The following is a 25,169-nucleotide window of genomic DNA, read 5'->3' as shown; positions in this document are numbered from 1 at the left end:
AACATTCTGGTGGTGTGGACAACTCGGTGGGTATGACATGGCAATTTGGTTGTGATTTTAAATTTCTTTTTCCCAATTACAAATCATCGTTTGTTCATAGATCATCTGTGACTTCTATAAAATGACTTTTCATGCTTTTTTTCCCCATTAAAAAAAAAGCTTCACAGATGTCCTCTCTACATCCTGGGTGTTAATTCTCGCCAGTTTAGCACGCTGCAAACACACCCTCTCAGCTTGAGCTCGGCCTTCTGTCCCCAAGGGTCTTAAGAACACAAGTTCTTCATTTAACGTAATTGCTGTTTATCCGTTTTTCCCTTTTATGTTGTTTTTCTCTTGCGCCTTGTTTAGAAAAATTACTCCCCGCTACAATGACATACAAATATCGCCTAGGTTGTTTTCTAAGTTCTAGTTCGGCTTTTATGTTTAGGAATTAAAAAAAACATATAAGGAAGTATAAATGGTAACTAACCTCACTTGATCATCATGCCTTGAACACGTGTCAAATTATCACACTGCTTCCGTGTAAGCACCACTCAGGTAATAAAAGAGAGCGGCTAGCATAACCCCCCATTTACAAATCTAATTGGAATAGATTTTGCATATTGTACATACCGTTCTCCATATAAATCCAGCAGGATTCCAGCAACGCTGAGTAGTCCACCTGCTCCATGGTGACCTCCTGTGCAAGTTTACGAAAAGCAAACTTTCCAAATATGTCTGCATTTGTGTCTGAGCTGTGCTCTTTGTTGAGCCAACAAATCATGTAAGAACTCCCACTGCATCCGATGTTTTAACGTCTGGCAGAGAAAGTTCTCCCACTTGGGTTTGCTTTGGGATTTGTTTCGACCCTTTTAGGACCTGTGTTAATTCACATGTGTTCGGATCAGCCCGTGACGTTTTGCGTAACTGTTGGGTTTTCGGTTGGAATGACACTGAAGCTTTGGCTCCGTCTGCAGCAAGACTGGATGATTTTATGACAGTTTTACTTTCTTTTTTAATTTTTATTTTTAAAGATTTATTTATTTTGATTGGAAAGGCAGACATACAGAGAGAAGGGCAGACAGAAAGATCTTCTGTCTGCTGGTTTACTGCCCAAGTGGCCGCCACGGCCGGGGCTGAGCTGATCAGGAGCTAGGAACCCCCTTCGGGTCTCCCCGTGGGCGCAGGGTCCCAAGGCTTTGGCCTGTCCTCGTCCTCGACTGCTTTCCCAGGCCACAGGCAGCGAGCTGGATGGGAAGCGGGCCGCAGGAACATGAACTGGTGTCCCTATGGGATGCCGGCGGTTGCAAGGCAAGGATTTTAGCCATCAGTGAGTGAACCAGCGAATGAAAGATCCTTCTCTTTCTGTCTCTCCTTCTCTCTTTAGATCTGCCTTCCCGATAAAAATAAATTCATCTTTAAAAATAGTGATTAGAAATTAAAAAAAAAAGAAAAGAAGTGTAACTGCTGGGGCTCATGTGGCACGGCAGGTTAAGCTGTGACGCTGCGTGCCGCACTGGACGCGGGTGTCAGTCCAGCCGCTCTGCTAGCATCCAGCCTCTTGCCAGTGCACCTGTCAGGCAGCAGCAGGCAGTCCGCGTGCTTGAACCCCTGCACCCGTGGGATGCAGTGCCTGTGCCTGGCTGCAGCCCGGCCCGGTCATGGCCGTGGCGGCCAACTGTGGAGCCAAGCAGCAAACACAAGGGCAGTCTCCTTTTCAAATAAAAATAAACAAACAATTCTTTTTAGAAAATGTGACTCCTCTCTGGAAGAAATAAGCTTCAACCAAGTCCTCAAAGGATTTTCACAGATAAATGTTCAAAGAAATGAATAACTCAAAGGTAAATGGCCCAAGAAAATAAGACGGCAGGAATAAGGAGTCACAAAGCCATACGCAGTTCAGACTTGCACGATGCTCAGGTATTGTAATTATCTGACACAGGACATGAAACAATTGCCTTGCAGGCTTAAAGAAATAAACAAAAGTGCTAAACTAGGTAAGAATTTCAGGTCAAACAGGAATGAAAACTGAATGCCATATTGTATTGACTATATACAGAATTATAAGACAGTGTAATTTTATGAGACATTAAAGACTACGAGATGCTGCTGGGTGTAAGATGCATCCTGATTTCAGAAATGTTAAACTACGAAAAAATAATTTATTATTAATGAACCATAATAATAAAAACTTAAGTTTTGGGCCCAGCACTATAGCTGAGTGGCTAAAGTCCTCACCTTGAACACACTGGGATCCCAAATGGGCGCCGGTTCTAATCCCGGCGGCCCTGCTTCCCATCCAGCTCCCTGCTTGTGGCTTGGGAAAGCAGTGGAGGACGGCCCAAAGCTTTGGGACCTTGCTCCTAGCTCCTGGCTTCAGATTGGCTCAACTCCAGCCGGTGCGGCCACTGGGGGAGTGAATTATCAGATGGAAGATCTTCCTCTCTGTCTCTCCTCCTCTCTGTATGTCTGCCTTTCCAATAAAAGTAAATAAATCTTAAAAAAAAAACTTAAGTTTTACCACATTAATATAATTTCACATTAAATCTAGATGATGAAAGAATGTTAACTTGAATAAAGGGACAAAAACATCCAGCAATTCCCAATACAGACGAATCGTCCAGAACGTGGGCTAAGGGAGAGTGAAATGTGCCTGAAGCACGATGGTCAGGCAGAGGGTGACACGGCCGATCTTCAGTTGAAAAGGACAGAACAACTGGGACAGAGGCCGGACTCTTCCGGAGGGGCTGGGAAATCCTCTCAGGAATGCCTCCTCACCTTGGGGGTCCCTTTCTGGTTTTGTTCACTTTCGGGGATGCGCAGATTCTTTAGAGATGTTGTTGCTAGAAACATTTTCTCCTGCACTTGAGTCGTTTCGTCTGGACAGCGCTTTTTACTTCTCCACGTGCAGGAACGGTTTTCCAGCGACATTCCCTACGGGAACGCCCCTTCAGAAGCTGCAGTTCACGGCCCTGCTTGTTGGTACGACGTGCACCCTCGTAGCACAGACGTCGGCTCTTCTCGCACACTCACCAGGGTTTTCTTTAAATTAGTTGTCGACTTGCCCCATTAGCAATATGAGGGCCAGGCCTCCAACGCGCTCCGTTCGACTGCAGACCCTAGCAAGCGCCTGGCTCATGGAAGACGCTCGGGAGACGTTTACTGAGCACGTGCTTGGCTGTATAACTAGTCCTGGATGGGAAGGCAGGATGAGGTACCAGGTCACACACATCTGTAGTTCTCTGCTTCAAACTTGGCCGCTGTGGTCTGTGTGTTTTGGGGTGGGTGACCTCCCATATAACTCCTCCGTAGTTTAGTGTGGTATTCATCAGCCACATGTAGCTACTACATTTAAAGCCAGATGAATTTAAAATCCACTTCCTCAGTGTGACCAGCCCGTTTCCAGTTGCCAGTGACTGTCCTGTCAGCCAGTGTGAATATAGAACATTCCCATTATCACAGAAGGTTCTACCGGAAGTGCTGCCGTAGGAAAGCATTCTGGGCGGTTCCTCCCTCTCTCTCTCTTGTTCTCACTCTTTCTCTCTCCCTCCCCCACCGTTAACCAAGTTCAGGGCCAGCGGTCTCGTTGGCAGTGACTTCAGTGGATGCTTTGGGACCAGATGACGCTGGCTGTTTTTGATGCCCCGTCTCCTCCTTTTCCTTTGACACTTCTGAGCTCTTGCTTCTGAGCGCATTCTTCTATTCCTGTTGTTACTAAGTCTGAATGTTGCTTGGGTGGAAAGTGTAATTGCTTTCTTTTCCGGGTCCTTAAACCCTCTGTTGATGTTCCTGTCTGAGCATGCCCAGAGCGGGGGTTCTAGGAGGGTCGGGCGCCTCTGAGCAGCTGAACCATGAAATAATGGAGAAGGGCCGGAGGGGGTGAGCAGCACATCCTGTCGATAAAAGAGCTTTCCCTCTCCACGCATGGCCAGTTAATTGGCCATTCTGGGAAAGTACGGATGGGAAGGGGGGCTTCTGAGAAGCGCTGGTTAAGTGGCCTTTTGTTGACGCTGTCTGCTGAACAACTTTGTTGAATTTAGTCTTGCCTTTTTCCCACCTGTTGTGGATTTTCTATTTGAATCAACCAAGGATCATCTCCAACTTTCTCCTTCGGACACGAATGCTCTGTGTGCTGGCTGCTGTTTTCTCCCTGCTGTGCCCACACCATGCAGGGGTTGGTGTGTGAAAGTGGCTCTGCCCTGTGTTGAGACCTGGCATAACGACCAGCAGAAAGTGTGTCGGTTGTCCTAGCGTTTGGTGGCCGCCTGGAGACGGAGCACAGGGCCTGACTCCGTGCTCACACCTAGTCCCTTCCGCCTTCCCCTCCGTGCTCCCTTTACCCCGTCTGCCCCTTGCGACGGGAGAACTGAGCTAAAATGCAGCGGTGACGAGAGTCAGTGCCTTCGAAATAACAATCTATTACATTTTGCAGGCTTTGTCAAGCCAGTTCACCAAGCTGCCTCCTCTAATACCCCCAAGCCTTGTGAGGTAGGGAGCGGGTGTATCGTCAGCCGGGACAGCCGGGTAGACTGAGGCTTAGGTTGGGCACAGAGGCTCTGGGCCTGTGGGAATGCGGTGTGTGGCTGGCTCGGAGGACAGAGGACTTTCAGGAATGACTGTGCCCGGGGACAGGACGGGCGACTAGGAGGGAGCAGGGAGGAATGGCATGACCTCTTGGGGCCACCAGCCACTCTTCATCTGGAGGCCTGAGGGTGGCTCTGCCAGTGTCCCCACCCCCAGCAGGAAAGGAAAGCGGAGGGCCTTGTCCCCCTGCTTCTGTCTTCCTCCAAGAGACGGAGGGGGCGGCTCTCACTCTCCCAAGGCCGGGTGCGAGGGAGAGCCTGACCCCGTCTCAGGCCGGCCCTACCGGCCTGTAGGTGCTGTGCTGTGTGAGGCCGGACCATGCCAGAGCAGCAGGGGAGGCCCTGAGCGCCTGCAGGAAGCAGCATGCAGGACCCTGCCTTGCCTGCCACCGGCCCGAGGTTGCCCCCCGGGCACGCGGTGCCTCTCGTCTGCGGCTTCCTCTTGGCAACAGCTTTAGGCCAAATGAATTTCACAGGGTGAGTGGCAAGGGGGACGAGGGCAGGGCAGTGCGGCCAAGGGGAGAGGCCACTGTGTGGCTGGGGTCTGACCAAGGGGCAGACACAGTGACTCGGATTCCCATCCTGTGCCCACTTCCAGCTCTGCAACTTCCTTTCCAGGTGCTGCATGGCAGACTAGCTGGCCATTTACAAACCCCTCAAATCCACAGCTCGGGCTGCGGGTCTCCCAGAGCGCCCCGAAACCACTGGCAACTATTTTCAGACATACATTTTTTTGCGGGGGAGTGAAGAGTTCAAACTTCTCCTTAGAATATTAAGGAAGTTGGTAAATCCTCAACAGCTACTTATTGTCTTCTCTCCAGGAGTAGAAAGTTCTGGAATGACATGCTGGGTCCCCTGGGGAAGGTCCCAGAGCAGAGGTCGACACAGCTTTGAGGGGGCGCTCTCCCTCCAGGGTCTGAGCCAGTCAAGGTCTACCCTGGCCCTCGTTCTGCAGGCCTCTTGGTTAGAGAGGCAAGGGCTCAGCTGCCCTTACATGACATAGAGTGGGATTATCTGATCTCTCCTACGGGATTTGGACAGACCATGAACTTGGGGACCCTCCATGAAGAGCACTTGGGGTCACTGTTGACCCTTCCAGCCCCATGTCCACTCTGTTGTTGCCCTCTTGTGCACACACACACACACACACACACACACCTGCCACCCTGCACTACACACTCCTTCCCCATGCTCTCTCCCTGTCCTGGCTTTTGGCTCAGCAGCAGCACCAACAGGCTTTATTCGCTCCCCTGGGTGGTTTGTCCTTGGGGCTCTATCACTCCCAGCCTCTCGGGTCACTCCTGCCTTCCAGAACTTCTTGCCAGTCTCCTCTCCCGAGCCAGCCGGCCTGCCAGGAAGCGCCTGCACAGCATCCATGCCGCTCTCTGTGTTTTTTCAGAGACCAGGTTCTTCGAGTCCTGGCCAAAGACGAGAAGGAGCTTTCGCTTCTTAGGGATCTGGAGGGCCTGAAACCCCAAAAGGTGAGGCCTCCCTCGGGGCCCAGGAACCCCCACTTGGCACCTGGAGTTGCTCTTCCCACCCCCTGACCCCTGCCCTGTTCATGTCTTCTGCTGAAGCTCACAGAGCTACGGGAAAGTCACTCATGTTCCTCTTCAGGAATGCCTGGAGACACCTGCCGGGACCCAGGCAGCCTTTCTGGCTGTGTATTTCAGCTTTCTCTGCTGTCCTGGGTAAGGGCCCCTGACCAGAGGCTGCTCTGTGAACAGCAGGAGTGTTCACAAACCACCTGGGGACACGTGCGTTCCCGAGGGAGATGGCGTGTGGCTTGGTAATGGACTGGCCCGTTCCCTGCTACAGTGGCTTATCTCGTTGTTGGGTTTGTCTCCATCAGCTTGAATGTTTGTTTCCAAGAACATTTTGTTCTCTACAAGTTTTCGCAATGGAAAAAAACATTTTCTCCATTGCAGTGCGACGGGGAGGGCAGTAGTGCTTGTGAGAGAGTGTGGGAATGAGCAGGTGTCCTGGACATGGCCTCAGCCCTGACCCTGCTGAAGAGTGTGCTTGGCAGAGCGCACACAAGTCCTGTGATTCTCTGCTTTTCCTCAACTGGAAAGCAGGCTTGGGCGTAGTGAAGGACGGTGTGGGAGCCACCAAGTCTTCCCTGCACCTGCTGGGACTGGGAGAGATGCTGGCAGTTCTTCTTCTTCTTCTTTATTTTTTAAATTGGGTTTTTATCTGAAAGGCACACTTAAAGGAGGCAGAAAGACAGCGGTTTTCTGTCTGCTCCCTCATTCCCCAAGTGCCCGCAACAGCCACGGTTAGGCCAGGCTGGTGCCAGGAGTCAGAAACTCCGACCAGCTCTCCCACAGGGGCGGCAGGGACCAAGTACTTGGGCCAGCACCAAAACTGGTAGTGGAGAACAAGATTGGAAATGAAGCAGCTGGAAGCATAAACTGGTACCCATAATGGGATGCCAGCATCACCAGGAGGGGCTTGACATGCAGCACAATGCTGGTCCCGGTATTTGCTCTTGACTTGGTTCTTGTCTGTGTTAGCATCTCCGAGGATGCTAAGGAACTTAGCATTCTTCCCTAAGGAACCATGTAAAGAACCTCTGGGGATCCAGGCAGCACTGCCATGTGTGAGGGAGGCTGAGACCAAAGGTGCTTGACATTAGACAAAGAAATTCCCAGCCTGGGCCTGGTGCGATGGCTCAGTGGCGAAATCCTTACCTTGAACACAGTGGGGTCCCAGATGTACAGTGGTCCGTGTCCCGGCTGCTCTGCTTCCCATCATCTGGCTCCCTGTTTGTGGCCTGGGAAAGTAGCAGAGGACGGTCCAAAGCCTTGGGACCCTGCACCCATGTAGGAGACCCAGAAGAAGCTCCTGGTTCCTGGCTTCAGATTGGCTCAGCTCTGGCTGTTGTGGCTGCTTGGAGAGTGAACCAGCAGATGGGAGAGCTTTGGCTCTCCTTTTCTTTGCAAATCGACCTTTCCAACAAAGATAAATAAATCTTAAGGAAAGAAAGGAAGGAAGGAAGGAAAAAAGAGAAAGAAAAAATGAAAGAAGGAAAGAAAAAGGAAGAAAGGAAAAGAAAGAAAGAAAGAAAAGAAAGAAAGGAAGGAAGGAAGGAAGGAAGGAAGGAAGGAAGGAAGAAAAGCAGGCACCAGACTGGCCTTGGCGCTTGGGGCTCGGACTGTCGGCCCAGGCCCAGAGCCCTTCTGTGTGCGAGAGGGGGCACCGGGCTCCCGGGGGCTCGCAGGTTGCGTGTCAGAGTTTGCAACCAAGCTGTTTCTGTTCCTTTCCTTTGTGAATGAGGTGGACTTCTGGCGTGTCCCAGCCAGACCCAGCCTGCCCGTGGACATGAGGGTTCCCTTTTCTGAACTGAAGGACATCAAAGCTTACCTGGAGTCTCACGGCCTTGCCTATGACATCATGATAGAGGACATCCAGGTGAGGACCCCCGCCCCCACACCAAGGCCGAGGACCCCCTCCATATTCTTCTGGGGTGTGACGTGGAGGGAAATCGCACAGGTCTAAAAATGGGCATCCTGTGGCCTTTCATCGAATGACAGGGGAGAAATACTTTGAAAGGCGGAGTGACAGAGAGAGGAATAATACAGATGGAGATCTTCCATCTGCTGGTTCACTTCCCAAACGCCCAAACAGCTGGGGCTGGGCCAGACCGGAGCCAGGAGCCAGGAGCTGCATCTGGGTTGTCCCACCTAAGGGGCAGAGACCTCAGGGCTCCAGCCATCCTCTGCTGTCTCCTGGGTTCTCCCACTTGGGGGGCAGGGACCCCAGGGCGCGAGCCATCTCTGCTGTCTGCCAGATGCATCAGCCGGAATGGCAACAGAGCTGGGACTTACCCAGGCACTGTCAGCTGTCTGTCCTGGAGGGTCCTGATTCGATCCTCTCAATGAGGCTGCTGCGACCCTGTGTTCAGCTGAAACGACTTAACCCTTCCACCTTTTCTCAACACCCTAAAGAAAACCTGCAGCCTAAACATCCCAGCCTCCTGCCCCGCTCTCTAAGATGTCTTATGGGGTCTTTTCTGAACATCATGGGATCGTACTTTAATTGTGTCTCTGAACCCAAGCCTCCTTCCCCCTTCCTCTCAGGGGACGCCCCTCTCCCAGGATGCCCCTCCTGGCTGGGCACCTGTGGGATTGTGTTCACACGGCCTCACGGCCAAGCACGCTGTCCAGCCGCACGCTCCTGCAAGGGCTCAGAGTGTGGGAACACAGTTTTCTGGAGTGCACACTTGACACTGCATGCCAAGGGATAAATGCATTAGGCTGCATTCCTTTCCCAGGCGCAAGGGCTGGGCTCCTGGGGCCACTCGAAGGCGGCTGCTCCGGAGGCACAGCTGTTTCCCCGCTCAACATGTGGGAGGGGACTGCTTCTCTAATTAAATCCCCCACTAGCAAAAAAAGGGGGTAACTCCCACAGACAAAAGAGGCCACCACATCAAAAGAAACAGAGCTGAATTCTCCTGTTCAGGCCAGACCTCTGTTTTGAAGTTCACATCTTTTGGCTTCTGCCCCGCCCCGGGGAGCCCCCGCAGCATTTGGCAAACAGATTCGCGGAGGTCTGCAACGACCCGTCTCTCCCTGTCAGGGACAGCCCTGGAGTCACCTCTGAGCCCCAGCCCCCACCCCCGCCAGGCTGTCCTCCTTCCTCAAGTCCTCTCCAATGTTGCCCCCGCCTAGCCCAGCCCAGGAAAACGTCCTCTCAGCCCTGAGCCCTAACCTGGTCAGGAAGGGCGGTCACCACTGTCCTCTGCCTGCCCGCTCCAGGTAACACTGGGGCTCCGGCGGCTGCACGGGGCAGAGGCTGTCGTGTGGGGTGGACTTGTGGGGTGACGGGGCCCGAATCCAGAGAGTGGAGGCCAGGCTGCTGGCTTGCAGGGTGGCTAGGGCCTTTGCACTGCTCAGCCTGTTGGCTGCGGGCTTAATGACACCCAGGCCTGGTTGCCCCTAGCCTCTGCTTGCCTCTGTCTTGGCATGCGGCACAGTGAGCGCTCAGTCACTCTGTGGGCGTAGTTCACCTGGTGGCCATCTCAGGACAAGTATGTCCAGGGAGGGACCTTGGTGAACAGTGCTTTTGGCTTCCAGGGGCCCCTGGCTCCAGCAGGGGGTGGGGGGAGTTCAGCACTGGCAGAGCGGCTCCAGGGAGCGTGGAAAGCAGCGCAGTGTTCTGCTTGGATGGCGGTGGGGGGGGGAAGGTGATCAGACCGGGTCATTCCTTCCCCGATGCAGACATGCCTACTGCGTGCTGCACTTGGGGAAGATGCCAGCGACTCAAAGATGAAACATTCAACGCCTCTATCCAGGGCGCCTGGGAGCCTAGTGGGGGATGGGAGCACGGCGGGAGGAACCGGGAGCTGACAATGGCAGGAAGGAGAGTGGGGATGGGGGAGAGCGGTTGCCATGGAAGCACATGGAGAGAGCGGTGATTACGTGGCTGAAGAGGGGCCCGGGCTGGGGAGCGGCAGCCCCCTCGCTGACTGGCAACAGGCTATCCTTGCACTGCAGCAAGCTGCGGCTTTGACCCTGAACACCGGCAGGGCCCCCGGGGAGCCTGGGCAGGATAGGAGCTGTATTTCACAAACACCACTGCGACAGCCCTGAGCTGGCCACGGGACCAGGGAGACTGACAGGCGGGAGGGCGGTGAGGAAATTGCAGTGGGCCAGGCAAAAATTATCTGATTTTGAGTGAGTTCTATTTGCATTTCATTTTTCTTTACCTCCTCCTCCTTTTCAGTTCCTTGGGTTTTTTTTTTTTTCCCTAGGATGAGTCACCATGGAAAAACCTCACTTGAGCAATTAGCTCTGTGGATTTTAATGGCTCTTTTTCCCACTGATTACAAAATTAATAAATATTCATGTTAGATAATTTGGAAAATAAGGAAAAAGCACAAGAAAAAAAAAAAAAAAACAAAGAAATCGCCCAGGCCCTGGCCATCCTGAGTGGAATACAATTTTGTGCAAATATTGCTTCACCAGCCCCTCTCGCACCAGCATAAAGAGAAAGTCACACCTGGGCATCTTCCTGACCCCTCTAGCCACCAGCCTGTCCCTCTGCTTCCCTGCAGACCGAGCACGCCTGCCATGCCCACCCTTCCTCTGTGCTAGTCTGTCTGGCCCTCATTTCAGCAGTCACCTTCCGGAACGCCTGGTCTGGCTTGGTGGTCAAGGTTGAGTGCTCATCTTTGGACAGTACAGCTCAGGCACGTCCCCTGTCTGGCTCCGGGTCACCGCTCTGCCCTGGATGGTGCTTTGCTTAGTTCCCACGTCCGGCTCAGCCTTGGATTCTCTTCCTTGCCCTTGCCCAGGATGGCTGTGTTCTGACCCCACACCTGCTGACGACTCTCATCTATGCCTCCCTCCTGACTCCTGGATTCCTTGGGCTCACCCCCTGCTCGGTGTTCCCGTGTGGTGCCTGCCCATCTCCCACATGCTCCTCCACAGCTGCCCCCAGCTCAAGAACAGCAGTGCCCACCTTTTGCTCATTCAGATAGGAAACTTGTAGCCATTCTCTTATTTTTAAATTTTTAAGAATTACCTATATCGGAAGCAGAGAATCATACATTTTCTAGTTCATTCCCCGAATGCCTGCAGCCAGGAGCTGGACATGCAATGCAATCCGCGTCTCCGCACAGGCTGCAGGGACCCGAAAGCCACTGAAGCCATCAGCTGCTGTGTCCCAAGCTGGAGTCGGGAGCAGACTTGGGCAGCGAAAGAACCTGGCCACTCTGATGGGGGACACAGGTGTCCCGGCTGCAGGGAGAGACATCTACTCCTTGAGTCCTTAATGTTCATCCCACCCATCAGTGGAGCCCGTGAGGTCTCCTGAGCTCTGCCCTCTCAGCGCCCCCAGCGCCCCCACCGAGAGCCAGCCTGTTGGCCTGGCTCATCTCGCGTACTCCAGCAGCTTTCCAACTGTCCACCCCCTCCCTGCTCTTGCTCCTTTTGTCTGGTTTCAAAACAGCAACCTTATAAAACATGCAGGTTCATTTAGTCACTTCTCTGCTTCAAGACCTCCAGTGGCTTCCATATCAGGAGTGAAAACTACAGTACCTGAGAGGGCTCTGCGGCCTCATCGCCTTCTCCCCACCCCCCCGCCCCCCAGCACCAAGCATCCCCTCACCCTGACGCGGGGCCTCCCTGGCCTGTTCCCGCCTTAGGCCCAGCACTGGTTTCCGCGTCCAGACTTGGGGCTGGCTGATCCCTGTTTCTGAAATGCTGTTCCCGTACACAGCCGCATGGCTTGTTTTCCCGCTGCTTTGCCGAGCCACACACGTGGCATCTTTCCCGTTTTAAAGTTTACCCTCATCTTCTTCACCAACTCGGTTCCTACTTCCCTTTTCCTGCCGCACTTTCCCAGCATTTGTCCTGCTTTAATATCCTCTTTCTCACTTATTCTCTGCCTTTCCACTAGACTTACAGCTCCCTGTGGGCAGGCAGTTTGTTTTGTTGGCTGCTATGTGCTTAGCACCTGGCACATAATGTGTGCTTGATGGTGCTTGCTTGTGGGATGGCAACGAGTTAAATTGGAAGAGCTACTGGACCACGTCGGGCTGGGTGGAGGTTCTAGAGAGGAGCCAGGAGAGCAGGGAGGACCAGAGAAGGCTGGGAAGAAAGGGGCAGTGATGGCGAGAGGAGGGGCCTCACGAGAAGCCGGCACTGCGCTCAGTGTTGTTGCTTGCCGAGCACGTAGCTACAGCTGCCACGCTCCCTCGGGAGGGCTCTTCCAGAGCCCGGAGTCGCCCAAGGCCGCTGTTAGCGTTTACGATGTGCTCAACAATATTTGAAGTATTTTGGAAGTATTATCCTTCCAGCTCTTGGGGAAGCACTTTTCAGGGTTGGCTAAAACACATGATAACGCGGTCCTCACCCAAAGTGAGGAAGCTGAGGCCTGGGCATGTTAGTAATTTGCCCCAGTTGGTGGCAGTGTCAGGGTTGGGTCAGAGACCCCGGACCCAGGCTCTCTGCCTTGGTGCCGTTGCCTCCTCAGGGGTCAGCACTGTGGCTTTGCAGCATTGTTGTACTTTTACTCTGCTCTTCTGAGCGGTGAAGCCACGCTGCAGGGGTCAGCCTTGACACTGGAGGGTGTCCAACGTGAGGACATTGGCTCTGTGCTGCCTCCATGTCCAGTGGCAGCTACTGCAAACGTCGGGCCTGGAGGAGAAGGCCTGAGATGCTGCCCAGAAGAGACTACCTGGTTGCATAGCTGGCGCCACACCCTGTGTCCCCATGGGGTATGCCTGATGCCCATGGCAGGAGCTGAGTGGCTGTCCAGGCCTCAGCTTCACCTGGGGAGGGGTGCAAAGCTCCCTTCCCCCCACCCTGGGCCTGCTGCTCCTGCCTCGTGCCCTCCTCCTTCCTGCAGAAACGGACCTACGCAAAGCCTTTCCTTCCCGGGTGCGGTTCCCAGGGAGGCAGGCGGCTGACTTCTGGGTTGGTTGAGTTTTTCCTGCGAAGCCCCGCATGGCTGTGATGACCCCCTGTGCTTGGGACCACTGCTGCCTTCCTGTTCCCTCTTGGGCCTGAGCCCTGGGAAGGGAGCACATGTGTGCTTTTCCGGCCAGAGTAGATGAATGTTCCTGGGCTCGGGGCCCGGCCGTGAGGCCCCAGTGCGTGAGAAGCTTACGCACACCCTCAGGGCTCCGAGGGTGTCTGGGAAGCTGTCTGCATTGGGGGCTGACTTCCCATTTGCCTCCAAGCTCCTCTTCCTGTGGGGGTCCCTGGGGCTGCGGCTGCGTGGGAAGGACCATTCTCGGTTTCCTTCCAATTTCTCATCAAACCTTTGGAAAATAGACTTTGGGGCCCTGGCTCCCTGTGCCTGGCCCAGCTGCTGTCCCCCTGCAGCTGCTGCCCACAGCTGGTGATGCCAGCCCCCAGTGGTCACGCTGGACAGCTAAGATTTGGGGTGGTTTCCTGGGAAGAAGACAAATTGCTTTGATTGGAGCCTCCCAAGGTGGTGCTTGCAATCGCTGGCGGGGAGCAGGTCCCTTCCAGCCATGTTTGTCTCACCCAGAAATCCAGCCAGTCCAGCTAGAGCTCAGCGCGGGCACATAGTGGAAGCTGCTTCAAAGTCCCTCCTCACTGAAGCAGCAGGGACACAGAACTAAAGTGTAAACATTAAGAAACAAAAACTGCTTCAAATCCTATTCTGTGGTATTCGTTGGGTGCAGCACAGGTGCCTAGAGGGCACCTGACCACCTCACAGAGATTCAAGCTGGGAAAAGTGTCCCAGGCTGGTCTGAGCAGTGAGTGACCGACCCAGCACCAGGCCTGCCACTGTCCTCCCTGTGGCCCGGGGAAGTGTCAGACATGCCCGGGGCAGACTCTCAGCGCATCTATACTTACGTTTAGGAGACACGTGACTGGATAAATGGGCCAGCAGCTTAGCAGGTGGGTTAAGCCTCTGCCCAAGATGCCACATGGTGCCAGTTTATGTTCTCGCTGCTCCACTTCTGATCCAGTTCTCCGTGGATGCTCCTGGGAAAGAAGAGAAAGATGGTCTGAGTGGCTGGGCCCTTCCCGGGAGGAGACTCAGATGAAGCTCCTGGCTGATGGCTTTGGCCTAGCTCTGCACTGGCCAGTGGGGGTCATCTGCGGAGCAAGCTAACAGAAAGAGGAGCTCTCTCTCTCTTTCCCTCTGTCTCTGACTGCCTTCCAAACAAACAAATCTTTAACAAAGGAAATTAATGTGCGGGACTGGCTCTGGCTTGGATGCCAGTTTCTGGGCTACTTCCTGGTAGTAGAGTTTGATGATGCCAGGGTCCGAGCAGCCTTCTGCTCCCAGCCAGGCGCTCTCTGCACCCACGTGTTTCCACCGGGTCCTGATTGCACAGTAAGCAGTGTTGGCAGCAGAACCGTGAACATCTTCAAAACATTTTCCCACCTGCTATTCCCGTTTACTCTGGGCGCTAGCAAGGAAGATTTTGCTCTCCCAGTTTTAAAGCTGAGGAAGCTGCAGAAGCAGACATAGAACCTAGCTCTTTGTCCTGCATGCCCCGGGCCCTGTGGGAAATGGCAGCATGAAGAACCCAGCACCTGTCCCCCTGTCTGCTGCAGGGGCTCGTTTTTCTGTGTTGACACTGTGTCTGCACAGCCGGCTGGGGTAGCGTGCAGAAGAGGCTGTGCTGGCGTGCTCCAGCCCTGCCTTGTGTTCCATTCTATGTCCCTGTCTCCCAGGTTCTGCTGGATGAGGAGAGAGAGGCCATGGCAAAGTCCCGCCGGCTGGAGCGCAGCACGAGCAGCTTCAGTTACTCCTCTTACCACACCCTGGAGGAGGTGGGTCTTCCTCAGCCATGCTCTTGTCACTTGCTGCGTGGATCCCTTCGAGTCTGTAGTCTGAGGCAGAGACCAGGGAGGACTCCAGCGTACGTGGGAGCCTGTGGGGAGTGAGTGGCAGACAAGAAGTGACATTCAGTTAGAAGGGACTGTGGGTCAACAGTACGAGCCCCGGGCAGGCACAGGGCCCAACCATGCCCTATGACAGGCCAGCACGGGGCAAGCAGAGCAGACCTGCTTAGCCAAACCTCTGGCTAGAGACCGAGGGGTCTCAACCTTTCCGGGCCAGGGATGGCGCTCAATGGCCACAGCTGTGGCTGCTTGAGGGTAAAAGGAGCAGGAAGCCAGGGACGCTGGAGAGCAAGTCCCACGGAACTAGACTTGTCTCCATTTAGAGAAACTCACGGGTAGCAACAGCCAGGGAAGGTGAGCATGTGTGGCTTGTTTACACAGGAGGGCACGGGGACACCGTCCTGAAACAGACCGAAGGCACAGGTCTTATTGATGCATGAAGCAGGACACTCTTGGTACTGTCCACTCTGTTACTGTTGTCATGTTCCCCCTTTCCCATGACCTGTTCTGGAGGATTCAGTGTCCTCGTATAGACTGGAAGACAAAGAGCATGAGTAAGACTGCCATTACTTAGTGATGTGTGAAGTTACTAAAGCCTGAATCCCGCTGGTGGGGGACCCTGCCAGCGACGGAAAGTAAAATACAGTAAAGGCCTGTGCACTGAGTCAAGTGGCTGCATGGGCCAAAGGCTGGAGAGCACTTCCAAGAGAGGCACTCAGGCAGCGCGTCCTGGCTGGCTGAGCAGACTCAAGGCATGCTCTTCCTCCCAGGGACGCGGAGCCTGGAACTCCGGGCACACCACACTTGATGCCTCGGACAACTTGGATTTTGCAATGAATTTTCCTCTTAAACATTTTTAAAAAACTTTATCTGATGCCCTGGGATGTGGAGGGAGTTGAAAAAAGCAAGGGGAGAATGCACGGATGAGCCGTCTCATTTCCTAAATGCCCTCAGCAGCTGGGGCTGAGTCAGGCTGAGGCAGCAGCCCGGAATTTCATCTCAGGCTCCTGCATGGTGGCAGCGACCAACTATCGGGGCATCCCCCACCTCCTGGGGTCCACAGCAGCAGGAAGTTGGAATGAGAGTAGACACAGGCGACGAAGTCAGGCATTCTAATACGACCTACGGGTGTCCCAAGCGGTGGCTTACTGCTGCACCAAGTGCCTACCTTGATTTTTGAAGTTAATTAATTAACATTATTTTTGTAATAATGATTACATGGTTCATCAGGGTGGGAAGGATCAAGGTTTAGGGAAAATCGGGTGAATTCATTGCTTCCAAATTTGCCATTTCTTCTTGTTCCTGGGGGAAGGGGAGAAACCACTCACGACTTTCTACACGTCCCAGCACCTAGGGATGAGGAACCCACCTCCTGTCAACCAGAGCCTGCACGTGGACGTGCTCTGAGGGTTCTGTCCCGGTGGCTTGGATGGTTCTGAAATGCTGCTGATGTCACAGATCCGAGGGTGACGTCACCCTCCCAGGGTCCACTGGCTCCATGCACTGAGCCTTTTTGTGCTGTCATCGTTTGTTTGCGGTAGTTGTCCAGTTAGTTCTCTTCTGCTACAGCACCAAATGCGCTGCCACGTTCTCCTTTTACAACAGAGCCTGCTTGGTTTCTCTTCAGACTGTACCAATCTCTCGCCTTTTACGACCTTGATTTTTGAAATGTTGGATCCCTGTTCTTTCAGACCCGTGGGAGATGGGAGCACGCTGAGTAGGATGCATTGAGGCGAATGTTCAGAGAGGTCCCAGGGCCACCTTTCTCCCTGTTTAATGGCTATGTCACAACAGTATCATTGGTTTCAGATATATAGCTGGATCGACAACTTTGTCACTGAGCATTCAGACATCATCTCAAAGATTCACATTGGCAACAGTTTTGAAAATCGCTCCATTCTTCTGCTGAAGGTAAAATCTCACTGTCGAGTGGCAGCTGACATGGTGAGAACCTCTGCGACAAGATCAAGCTCCTGGCAGGTGGTGGCAAGGTTGGAGCTGTGGGGAAAGGCAAGATGTATGTGCAAGCTTTAGGACTGTGGCAGTAAGGGTCCCACCCTCGTTGTGCATGGATAGGCGACAATGGGATTCCCACCAGATTTCTGTGCTGATTAAAGAAGTACTTAACGTGCTTTCAACCCTAGGAAATGCTGAGCTCCAGCAGGCTCATTTTACCCAGCACAAGTACCACTGCAGGGCCAAGGGACCTCACATCTAGGCACAACCCAGGTGTGCGGAGGCCCCTGCACGCACGCTCGCTCAAGCTAAGCACACCAGGTCTAGTGGTGAGGAAACCCCTGGTCTCCTGATGCTCAGACCAGGACAGCACCACTGCCGCCTTGCTCACCCTCCTCTCCTCCAGTTCAGCACGGGAGGTTCTCGGCGCCCGGCCATCTGGATTGACACAGGAATCCACTCCCGGGAGTGGATCACCCACGCCACAGGCATCTGGACTGCCAAGAAGGTCAGAAGGATCTGTAGCAAAAAGCTGAAATGGGGAGGGGGGCTGCCCGCTTATGTAAGGGCACTTACTGTCAGCTGAAAGAGTAGACTGGTTGAAATGTGGGGCGTTTGGTCCCCTCCTGCCCTTTAGAACAGCCACCACATGCAAGCCCTTTTGCAGCACAGAAGCCACACAGATGCTTCGCCTTCCACTTGTTTGACAGCCAAGTCTTTGGATCTGCACAAAGGCTGCACTTGACAGCCTGATGCTGCATCTCCCTGGAGCCAGAGGCCGTGTCTGTGCCCTGCTGCATGTCCGGGGAGAGCCCAGAAGAGCCTCCTGTCTCTCACCCTTTCTTGCAGATTGTCAGTGAATACAGAAGAGAAGGTGTGCTGATGGAGATTCTGAATGCCATGGACATCTTCATAGAGCTTGTCGCCAACCCTGATGGGTTTGCTTTTACCCACAGCATGGTGAGGGCACTGGGACGCGTGGCGGACAGGGAGAGGTTCCTGTGTCCTTGTGAGCCAGCTCCTCCAGGGGCTTCTGACAGACAGCCTCCCTGAGGGTGGGAGGTCCTGCAGCTGCAGCCTCTTGGCTTTTGGCCCCCTGCCCGGGGAAAACTACGGCTAGAGGTCCGTGACACGGTTTCTCCCCAGACCGACTTCAACCAAAATTACCTGCTCATTCCCACGCCATCCCCAGCCTGTCTCCAGAGGGTCCTTCCCTGCCCCACCAACCCCTTCATAGGCCGGGCTGTCAGAGGCTCCTAACTCTGGGAACCAGCCCAGTGGTCACCTGACCTGGGCTTTCTCAGAACCGCTTGTGGCGGAAGAACAAGTCCACCAGACCTGGCGTCTTCTGCATTGGTGTGGATCTCAACAGGAACTGGAATTCAGGCTTTGGAGGTACAGTGGCTGCTTGTCCTGGGGGCAGGGCTAGAGTTCTTGGTGCTTAGCAGGCTCTCCCACGTAGTCAATCATGTTGACGCATAACTTGGAAGGCACAGGACGAGTGTCATCGTTAGCTAGTCATGTTTGAGTCATGGCCAAGGACAGGCGAGCACGTTCCTAAGATTGGCAGCACGTGTGTTTTAGATGCAGCTCTGTGCACCACGTCGAGGGAGCTCCTGGCTCCCGAATCACGACCAGCTGCAAGGGTCAAATCCTAAATCCAGCAGAGTGATGTATAAAGAAACACAATGCAGCCTTGCCATTTGTTTGAAACCAAGAGCGTACAGCGCCCCTAAAATGCCTCCAGCCCTTCCCTGAAGAGGATACTGCATGGAAATGCCTCTCAACTACTTTCCTGAGAGCTGTGGCCTGCAAATTGCCCTTCTGGGAAGCTAGACAATCGTTCAACATAGAGTGAGTCAAATCCTTACCGTCAAGGCTGCTTTGACTCTGGCTTCCATTACAAATCAGGAGGTACTTGAAGGGCTGTGTGATCCCAGCGAGGGGTGGGCGGCTTCCTTCTGGGCTGTGTTCCTTCCTAAGGGTCTCATGCGGGGTGCAGGGTGGGCACGGGACCAGCCGGGAGACAGACAGGTCCATGGGCTCTGGAAGGCAGCAAGGTGATGAGTAGACTGAGGGGTCCAGCCAGGAGGGAGTGTCCAGACATAGCTCCTGCCCAGGAGGTGGTATTCACAGTCCCAAGACCACAGTGCCATTCTATGGACAAGCAGATCCACAGGAAGGCGGCCAAATCGGGCAATAGCAACAGGACAGTCTAGATCTGATTGTCCATTGCTTTGAAAATTCGGCTTCTTGGGGGCTGGTCTATAAAAAAAATAAGGATGGCCTGATGGCATTGGGTGTGAGGCCCTGCTGCGGGGCCCGAGCATGCCCAGTCATGAAAGGGAGACGGGCTATGCGTGCAGTGTCTCTGCCTCCACATCCAAATGGGCCGCTCCGAGCTGACTGGCCTGAGTGCCCAGAGGTGTACCAGCTGGCAGAAAAACAAACTACCTCTTAAAGAAAATAACCCTTGTGGACCTTTTCAACCAAACAGTAACAGAAAAGCCCAGAGGGGCCCAAAGCGCGCGTCCTCCACTACCCCAAGGTCACTGCTTGGAATAATTCATCGTGTCCTTCCAGAGAGTTCCCCTTGCTACAAGTTACATTTTTAGAGAAGGAAAAAATAAATAGCTAATGAATCCATTAGTAGGCACCTGTGAAAGGGGCAGGCTCAGAGAAACTTGACTGTGAGCATCAGGCAGCCAGGCAGCTGCCTCCCCTCTGGTCAGGGGAAGATTAGTTTATTCTGCTTAGCCCAAACCAGAACTAATGGCCTGAAGTGTTTCTCCATATTTGGACAGAGCCACCTGGTCATTGGCAGGGGAACTGTTTTCTGTGCGTGGGCTGCAAACGCAGACAAAGCTCTCAGCCTTCCCGCTCTGCCCATCTGCTGCTCGCTCTCATTCCTCGCGTGTAGCAGGTGCAGGCGCTCCCAGCAGACACAGCAAGCAGGACCACTGTCAGCTCGGCCTACTGCAACCTGAGGGGCTGCCCACCACCCTGCTCTCCGCAGACACATCCCGTTCAAGCCTGGATCCCCACTGCAGGCAGAGACAGGCAAACCAGGAAGGGGCACTCCTGATGATACACTGGCCTCTGGGCCGGCTGACGGCCAGAAGTAGTGTGTGTGTGTGCCTGGGCTAGCAACTCGATGAGGAAGATTCTGTTTATTGTTTGAATTTTGCTTTAATTTAATTGCTGTGAACTTGTGTGTAGCTTTCTCCTCCATGCCCACCCTTCTCCTGGGGGAGGGGCAGGCTGCTGCATCCCCTGCAGCAGGAGCTTAGGTGGTCTGCGGAGCAGCCTCTTGTCCAGGCTGGCCAAGGCTAGTGCTCTGGCTTCCTCAGCGGGGGAAGAGGGTGCTTCAGAAGTTGGGGTGTCTGGCTAGTAAGTTAGGATGCTTGAGTCCTAGCTCCATTCCCAGTTCCAACTTCCTGCTAACGCAGGTAGGGAGGCAGCGGGAGCTGGCTCCAGTCTTGCCATGTGGGAGACCTGGACAGAGTTCCTGGGTTTTGACTGTGGCCTTGGCTGTTGCAGGCTTTGGGGAGTGAACCAGCAGAGAGAAGGTGTTAAAAAGGAGGCAGGCATTTGACACAGTGGTTAAGATGGCACCTAGGTCGCCTACAACCATCTAGCAGAATGCCTGGGTTCAAGTGCTGGCTCTACTTCCTAGTTTAGCTTCTTGCTAGTGTGTGCCCTGGGAGGTGGCAAGTGGTGACTCCAGGACTCGTGCCCATGCCGCCTACAGAAAAAACCCAGAGGGGTTCCCCCTGGCCCTTCTCTGGCTGTTGTGGGGACCTGGGGAGCAAACGGATGGACGAAAGCGCCTTCTTTGTCTCTCTGCCTCCCAAATCGACAGTAACAAGCAACTGAAGCAGGAGCTGGGGAAAGCCCGGCCTCTGGACCAGGCTTGGCAAGAGGCAGGAGAGCAGGAGCTGAGATGGCTTCTCCCGCACGTGCTCCTCACATCTGAGCAGCCCAGCCCAGCCCTCTGTGGCAGGAGCGGAGGGGAGCGGGAGCGGAGGGGAGCGGGAGCGGAGGGGAGCGGGAGCGGAGGGGAGCGGGAGAGCTGAAGAGGAAGAAAGGAGGTGGCAGAAGCAAAGGCTCAAGGAGGAGATAGTGACAAATTGAGCTTGTGGAAAAAAGCGGAAGCAACAGCCCCCAGAGTAGGTGCCCAGGAAGAATTGGCACACCTGCCTGCCCGTGGCCCCCGGGTCAGCACGGAGCGGCCAGGATATCCCCCTTCGGGTCCCCAAATCCTCGGAGCTCCCGGGACCAGACCTGTGCAAAGCCCAAGCAGACACCACATGTGAACACTCAGTGACCGTGACCCCGGGAAGGGTCAGGTCAGTGGGCTGCCGCTCAGAGGCAGGAGCGGAGAGCGGGGGAGAGGCCTCCTCTGCGAGGTCACCTTCTGGGACAGGCCTGCCATTCTACAGTCTCAGCGGGGATCTGACTGAAGGAGCAAGCCAAGGAAGGCCCTCAGAGCTCTGGAGTTGCTGGGCTGTGGGGCAGCCGCGTGCCTGCAGGGTGTCAGTACAGTATGCAGCAATAACAGTAGCCTTCCAAACCCAGGGACTTCCACGTGCTAAGAGCTTAGTTTCCGTGCATTCAGAGTCCAGTGGGCCTGGGCAACTGTCGTGAGCAGCTCTTTGCAGGGACGCCAAGGGGGCTGCTTCGGTCTAACATGCTCTGCTTCCACCCACAGAGAATGCGCAGAAGTTAGCCTTGGTTCTAACAGTCCCACACCAGCACTACGTCATCACTTCTGCTCACGTTTTCATTGGTCAGAGGCAGTCACATGACCTCTGCCAAACTGCAGAGGAGCCTGGGAAACATGGCATCTTCTGTGAGCCCTGAGTGTCTCTGCCACGCTCAGGAATTGTGAACTTTTGGGTGGTTTTCTTTCACTTTCAGGAAATGGTTCTAACAGCAACCCCTGCTCAGAGACTTACCACGGGCCGTTTCCTCAGTCGGAGCCGGAGGTGGCTGCCACTGCCAACTTCATCACAAGCCACGGGAACTTCAAGGCCTTGATCTCCATCCACAGCTACTCGCAGATGCTCATGTACCCTTACGGCCACACTCTGAAACCTGCTGCAAACCAGGAGGAGTTGGTGAGGCTGTGCGTTCTGGATTTGGGGGGAAGGGGACCCCTTCCCTGGAAAGTCTGAATGTGTCTGAAGCCCAGGGACAGAGGCCAGGGCCCCAGGCACGACAGAAGGCAGCTGGAGGCTATGGGCCTCAAAGCAGGGTGAAGCCAGGGCCCGGCACATGGCCACATGGAACTCCGAGGCTCACAGCTGAGTGTGTGTGGCCCCGGCAGGCCGCCCTGAGCCGTCCTCTCAGCCTCTGGGTGTGTGGCCGCGGCAGGCTGCCCTGGGCTGTCCTCTCAGCCTCTGGGTGTGGGGATGTGGCAGGGCTGCCCTGAGCCGTCCTCTCAGCCTCTGGGTGCGTGGCCCCAGCAGGCCGCCCTGAGCATCCTCTCAGCCTCGGAGTGTCTTCCTTGCAGTTCGAGCTTGCCGAGGGCGCAGTGAAGGCCCTGCATGAAGTCCACGGCATCGAGTACATGTTTGGCAGCATCAGCGCCACACTGTGTGAGTGAGCCCGCCTCTGCAAGTGCTCCAGACCCACAGGCACCTGGGGCTGGGACTCGGGGGGCGGGAGGGACACCTGGGGCAGCTCCGAGCTGCCCGCCAGTTCCCTGAATCTAGCAGGGTGACCAGTGCCATCCACACCCGGATGGAAGGGTAGAGAATGGCTGCTCTGTGCAGCGTGAACTTGAGGCTCCTAGTTCCTGTCTTACTCTGAAGTCTATTGGGTGGGGGAGAAGCTTTCCTTGTGTAGAGTTGCAGGTGACCTGGATGGTCAGGGCGTCATTTACGATGAGGTCTGAGCTAGGCAGCGGGGCACAACCTGGGCCGGGGGGTTGGCTCCAGGACCCACTTACACCATTTGGGGTGCATCTCCGCCTGTAGCTGCACCCTCTTGGGGGCACCTCTCGGCCCTTTCTAGATGTGGCCAGTGGAATCACCGTGGACTGGGCTTACGACAGAGGCATCAAGTACGCCTTCAGCTTTGAGCTGCGTGACACCGGGCGCTACGGCTTCCTGCTGCCGGCCAATCAGATCATCCCCACGGCCCAGGAGACGTGGCTGGCGCTCCTCACCATCATGGAGCACACCTGGGCCCACCCCTACTAGCACCCTACCCAGCCCTGAGCAGGAGGGCTCTTCCCTCCTCCTTGGGGCAGGACTTCTCCTGAAACCCAAGCCTTCCATCCTCAGCCCACACCCCTGCCTGGACCCCATAGGAAATAAAGCACGGTTGGAACATGCTTTCTAACGACTTGCCATTCCTGAGGCTTAGCATTGGAAAGGACACCAGGTTGGGCCTCACTCCCCAGGGACAGCTGGCCGTGCCTGTAGATAGCATTTCCCATCAGCCTTCTCTCCCAGGATGGAAGTTACACCCCCGGGGCTCCCTGGCTGCCGTGGCCCCAGCGGCGCGTGCAAGTGCAGAAGGCTCAAGGGAAAGTTTGCTCTCCATGGGGCAGGCAGATGCTTCCCAGCAGCCTCCCTTCCTCCTCCAGTCTCCCTCAAGAGGGGCGCGGCTGCGTTTCAGGGGGCTTCACTCAGAAGATCCCTCTCCCAGAATGAAACGCAAGCAAGTCACTGGTCCGTGAGCTCCTGCAAGGTCCCTCAGAGGCACCCATGGCCTTGGGGGCACAGTCATAGCAAGTGGGCACAAGGAGTTATTCCATATCCCACCCTGGACACGGCGCCATTTCCTCTTCCTCGCAGCTCACGAAATCCGCGCCAGTCCGGCCGTCCACCAATCAGATGTAACCGGCATCTCACCTGAGAATCCCACCCCAATCCCCCAGCTCCTTCCCCAGCTCCGCCCACTCACCAATCATTCTCAGGCAATCACCTGTGACAGTCTCAGGCACCAATGCCCAGGGGCCTCAGTCCCTCCCCATCCTGCCCCACACCTTGCGGCTCACCTGAGTGACTAAAGGCCCCCAGGTGCAGCTCTTCTTCCGGCTCTCCCCACCACCACTTCACCTCCCTTCATCCTCACCTCCCCACCACCCAGTCCCATTTCTGTCCCACTGGAATAAACCTCCTAAGATACCTCGTTGCGTCTGGTGTTTTCGGCTCACAGTAAAGAATCAGGCTGTGGGAATTAACTGCGCGTAATATTAACGTGAAAGCAGAACTTTAATCTAACAGTGGGAGCCAGCTCGGCGTGCACCAGTGTCCTCTCGCTCCTTTTCATCACGGTCATCGTCATGGCCGTCACTTCCGCAGCAGCTGTCCCAGGCCAGCCCAGGTGCGAAGGGGCAGCTTTGCCTAAGAGGGTTAGAGGGTGCCACTCAGGGGGCCCCGTGAGGCACCGTGCGCCTCTGCCAGTTTCTTGGGTCTTTCATGTTCCCCATCCTTCAGAAGCAGGGGTGTAGATCTTTGCTCTTCCGTTAATGGTGGGGGGTAAGGAGAGAAACCCCTTAAATCACTAAATGCAAGTTGAGGAGCTCAATGGGCTTGTGCAAGTTTGAGGCACAGTCTTGTAAACAAGTGTTTCCTTGGGTCAGGCTCTGTGTGTGTGTGTGTGTGTGTGTGTGTGTGTGTGCGCGCGCGCGCGCGCGCGCTCCTGAGGCTGCAGGGCCAGGCTGTGTGTGTGTGTGTGTGTGTGTGTATGTGTTCTCCTGAGGCTGCAGGGCCAGGCTGTGTGTGTGTGTGTGTGTGTGTGTGTGTGTGTGTGCTCCTGAGGCTGCAGGGCCAGGCTGTGTGTGTGTGTGCTCCTGAGGCTGGAGGACACAGCAGCAAGAATGAGAGCAGAGTGGAAGAGGCACCAGCTGCTCTTTGTCGTGATCTATGAAAGGAGAACACCATTGGGCCACTGGGTAGGAGGATGGATCGGCCGGGAGATGATCTAAGCCTCGGCTTCAGCCTGGCACCAAAGCAGCATGATCAAGCACAGGTTGTGTGCCAGCCCACGCTCCAAGCACACTGGTCAAAGATGACAACTGGACCAGATACGAGAGGCAGCCTGAAGAGCTGGGATGGGTGTGCTGGCAGGCGAGGCCTAAAGCAGAGGCAAGAAGGCCAGGTGGGTGGCACCCAGGTATGGGCGAGGCCTGGGACCACACAGGGCTGGCTTCAAGTGCTAAGCGTGTCCTGGGGACCAACCCTGGGGGACTCGGATCACCTCCTAGGGAGGCACACACACGGATCAGAGAGCCCTGCACTGGCTGGCGCTCTCCCCAGAGAGGCCATTTCCGGGCTGGACGTGGTCTGAATGAGCTACA

The 25,169-nt window shown here is 54.9% G+C and overlaps 1 protein-coding gene across 1 annotated transcript; it reads left to right on the top strand.

Annotated features, from left to right (window-relative positions):
* The first annotated feature begins 4,976 nt into the window (after positions 1–4,976).
* On the top strand, positions 4,977–23,088 carry CPA5 (carboxypeptidase A5). Its single transcript, XM_041002123.1, has 11 exons — positions 4,977–5,039; positions 5,962–6,043; positions 7,842–7,976; positions 14,729–14,827; positions 16,709–16,810; positions 17,262–17,363; positions 17,705–17,815; positions 18,160–18,250; positions 21,776–21,975; positions 22,371–22,455; positions 22,874–23,088. Exons 1-11 carry the CDS (start codon positions 5,026–5,028, stop codon positions 23,059–23,061), a joined length of 1,209 nt encoding a protein of 402 aa, XP_040858057.1. The 5' UTR covers positions 4,977–5,025; the 3' UTR covers positions 23,062–23,088.
* The last annotated feature ends 2,081 nt before the right edge of the window (positions 23,089–25,169 follow it).

This window comes from Ochotona curzoniae, unplaced genomic scaffold (genome assembly GCF_017591425.1).
Source record: "Ochotona curzoniae isolate NIBS_2020 unplaced genomic scaffold, NIBS_Ocur_1.0 scaffold_2476, whole genome shotgun sequence".
Lineage (NCBI taxonomy): Eukaryota > Metazoa > Chordata > Mammalia > Lagomorpha > Ochotonidae > Ochotona > Ochotona curzoniae.
The sequence above is the reverse complement of the archived record's forward strand: the minus strand, read 5'-3'. Positions and strand labels throughout refer to the sequence as shown.

Coding starts and splice junctions, on each gene's coding strand:
- CPA5 (XM_041002123.1), top strand. Junction 6,044..7,841: donor AGGGCCTGAAACCCCAAAAG/GTGAGGCCTCCC, acceptor TTTGTGAATGAG/GTGGACTTCTGGCGTGTCCC. Junction 14,828..16,708: donor CTTACCACACCCTGGAGGAG/GTGGGTCTTCCT, acceptor CATTGGTTTCAG/ATATATAGCTGGATCGACAA.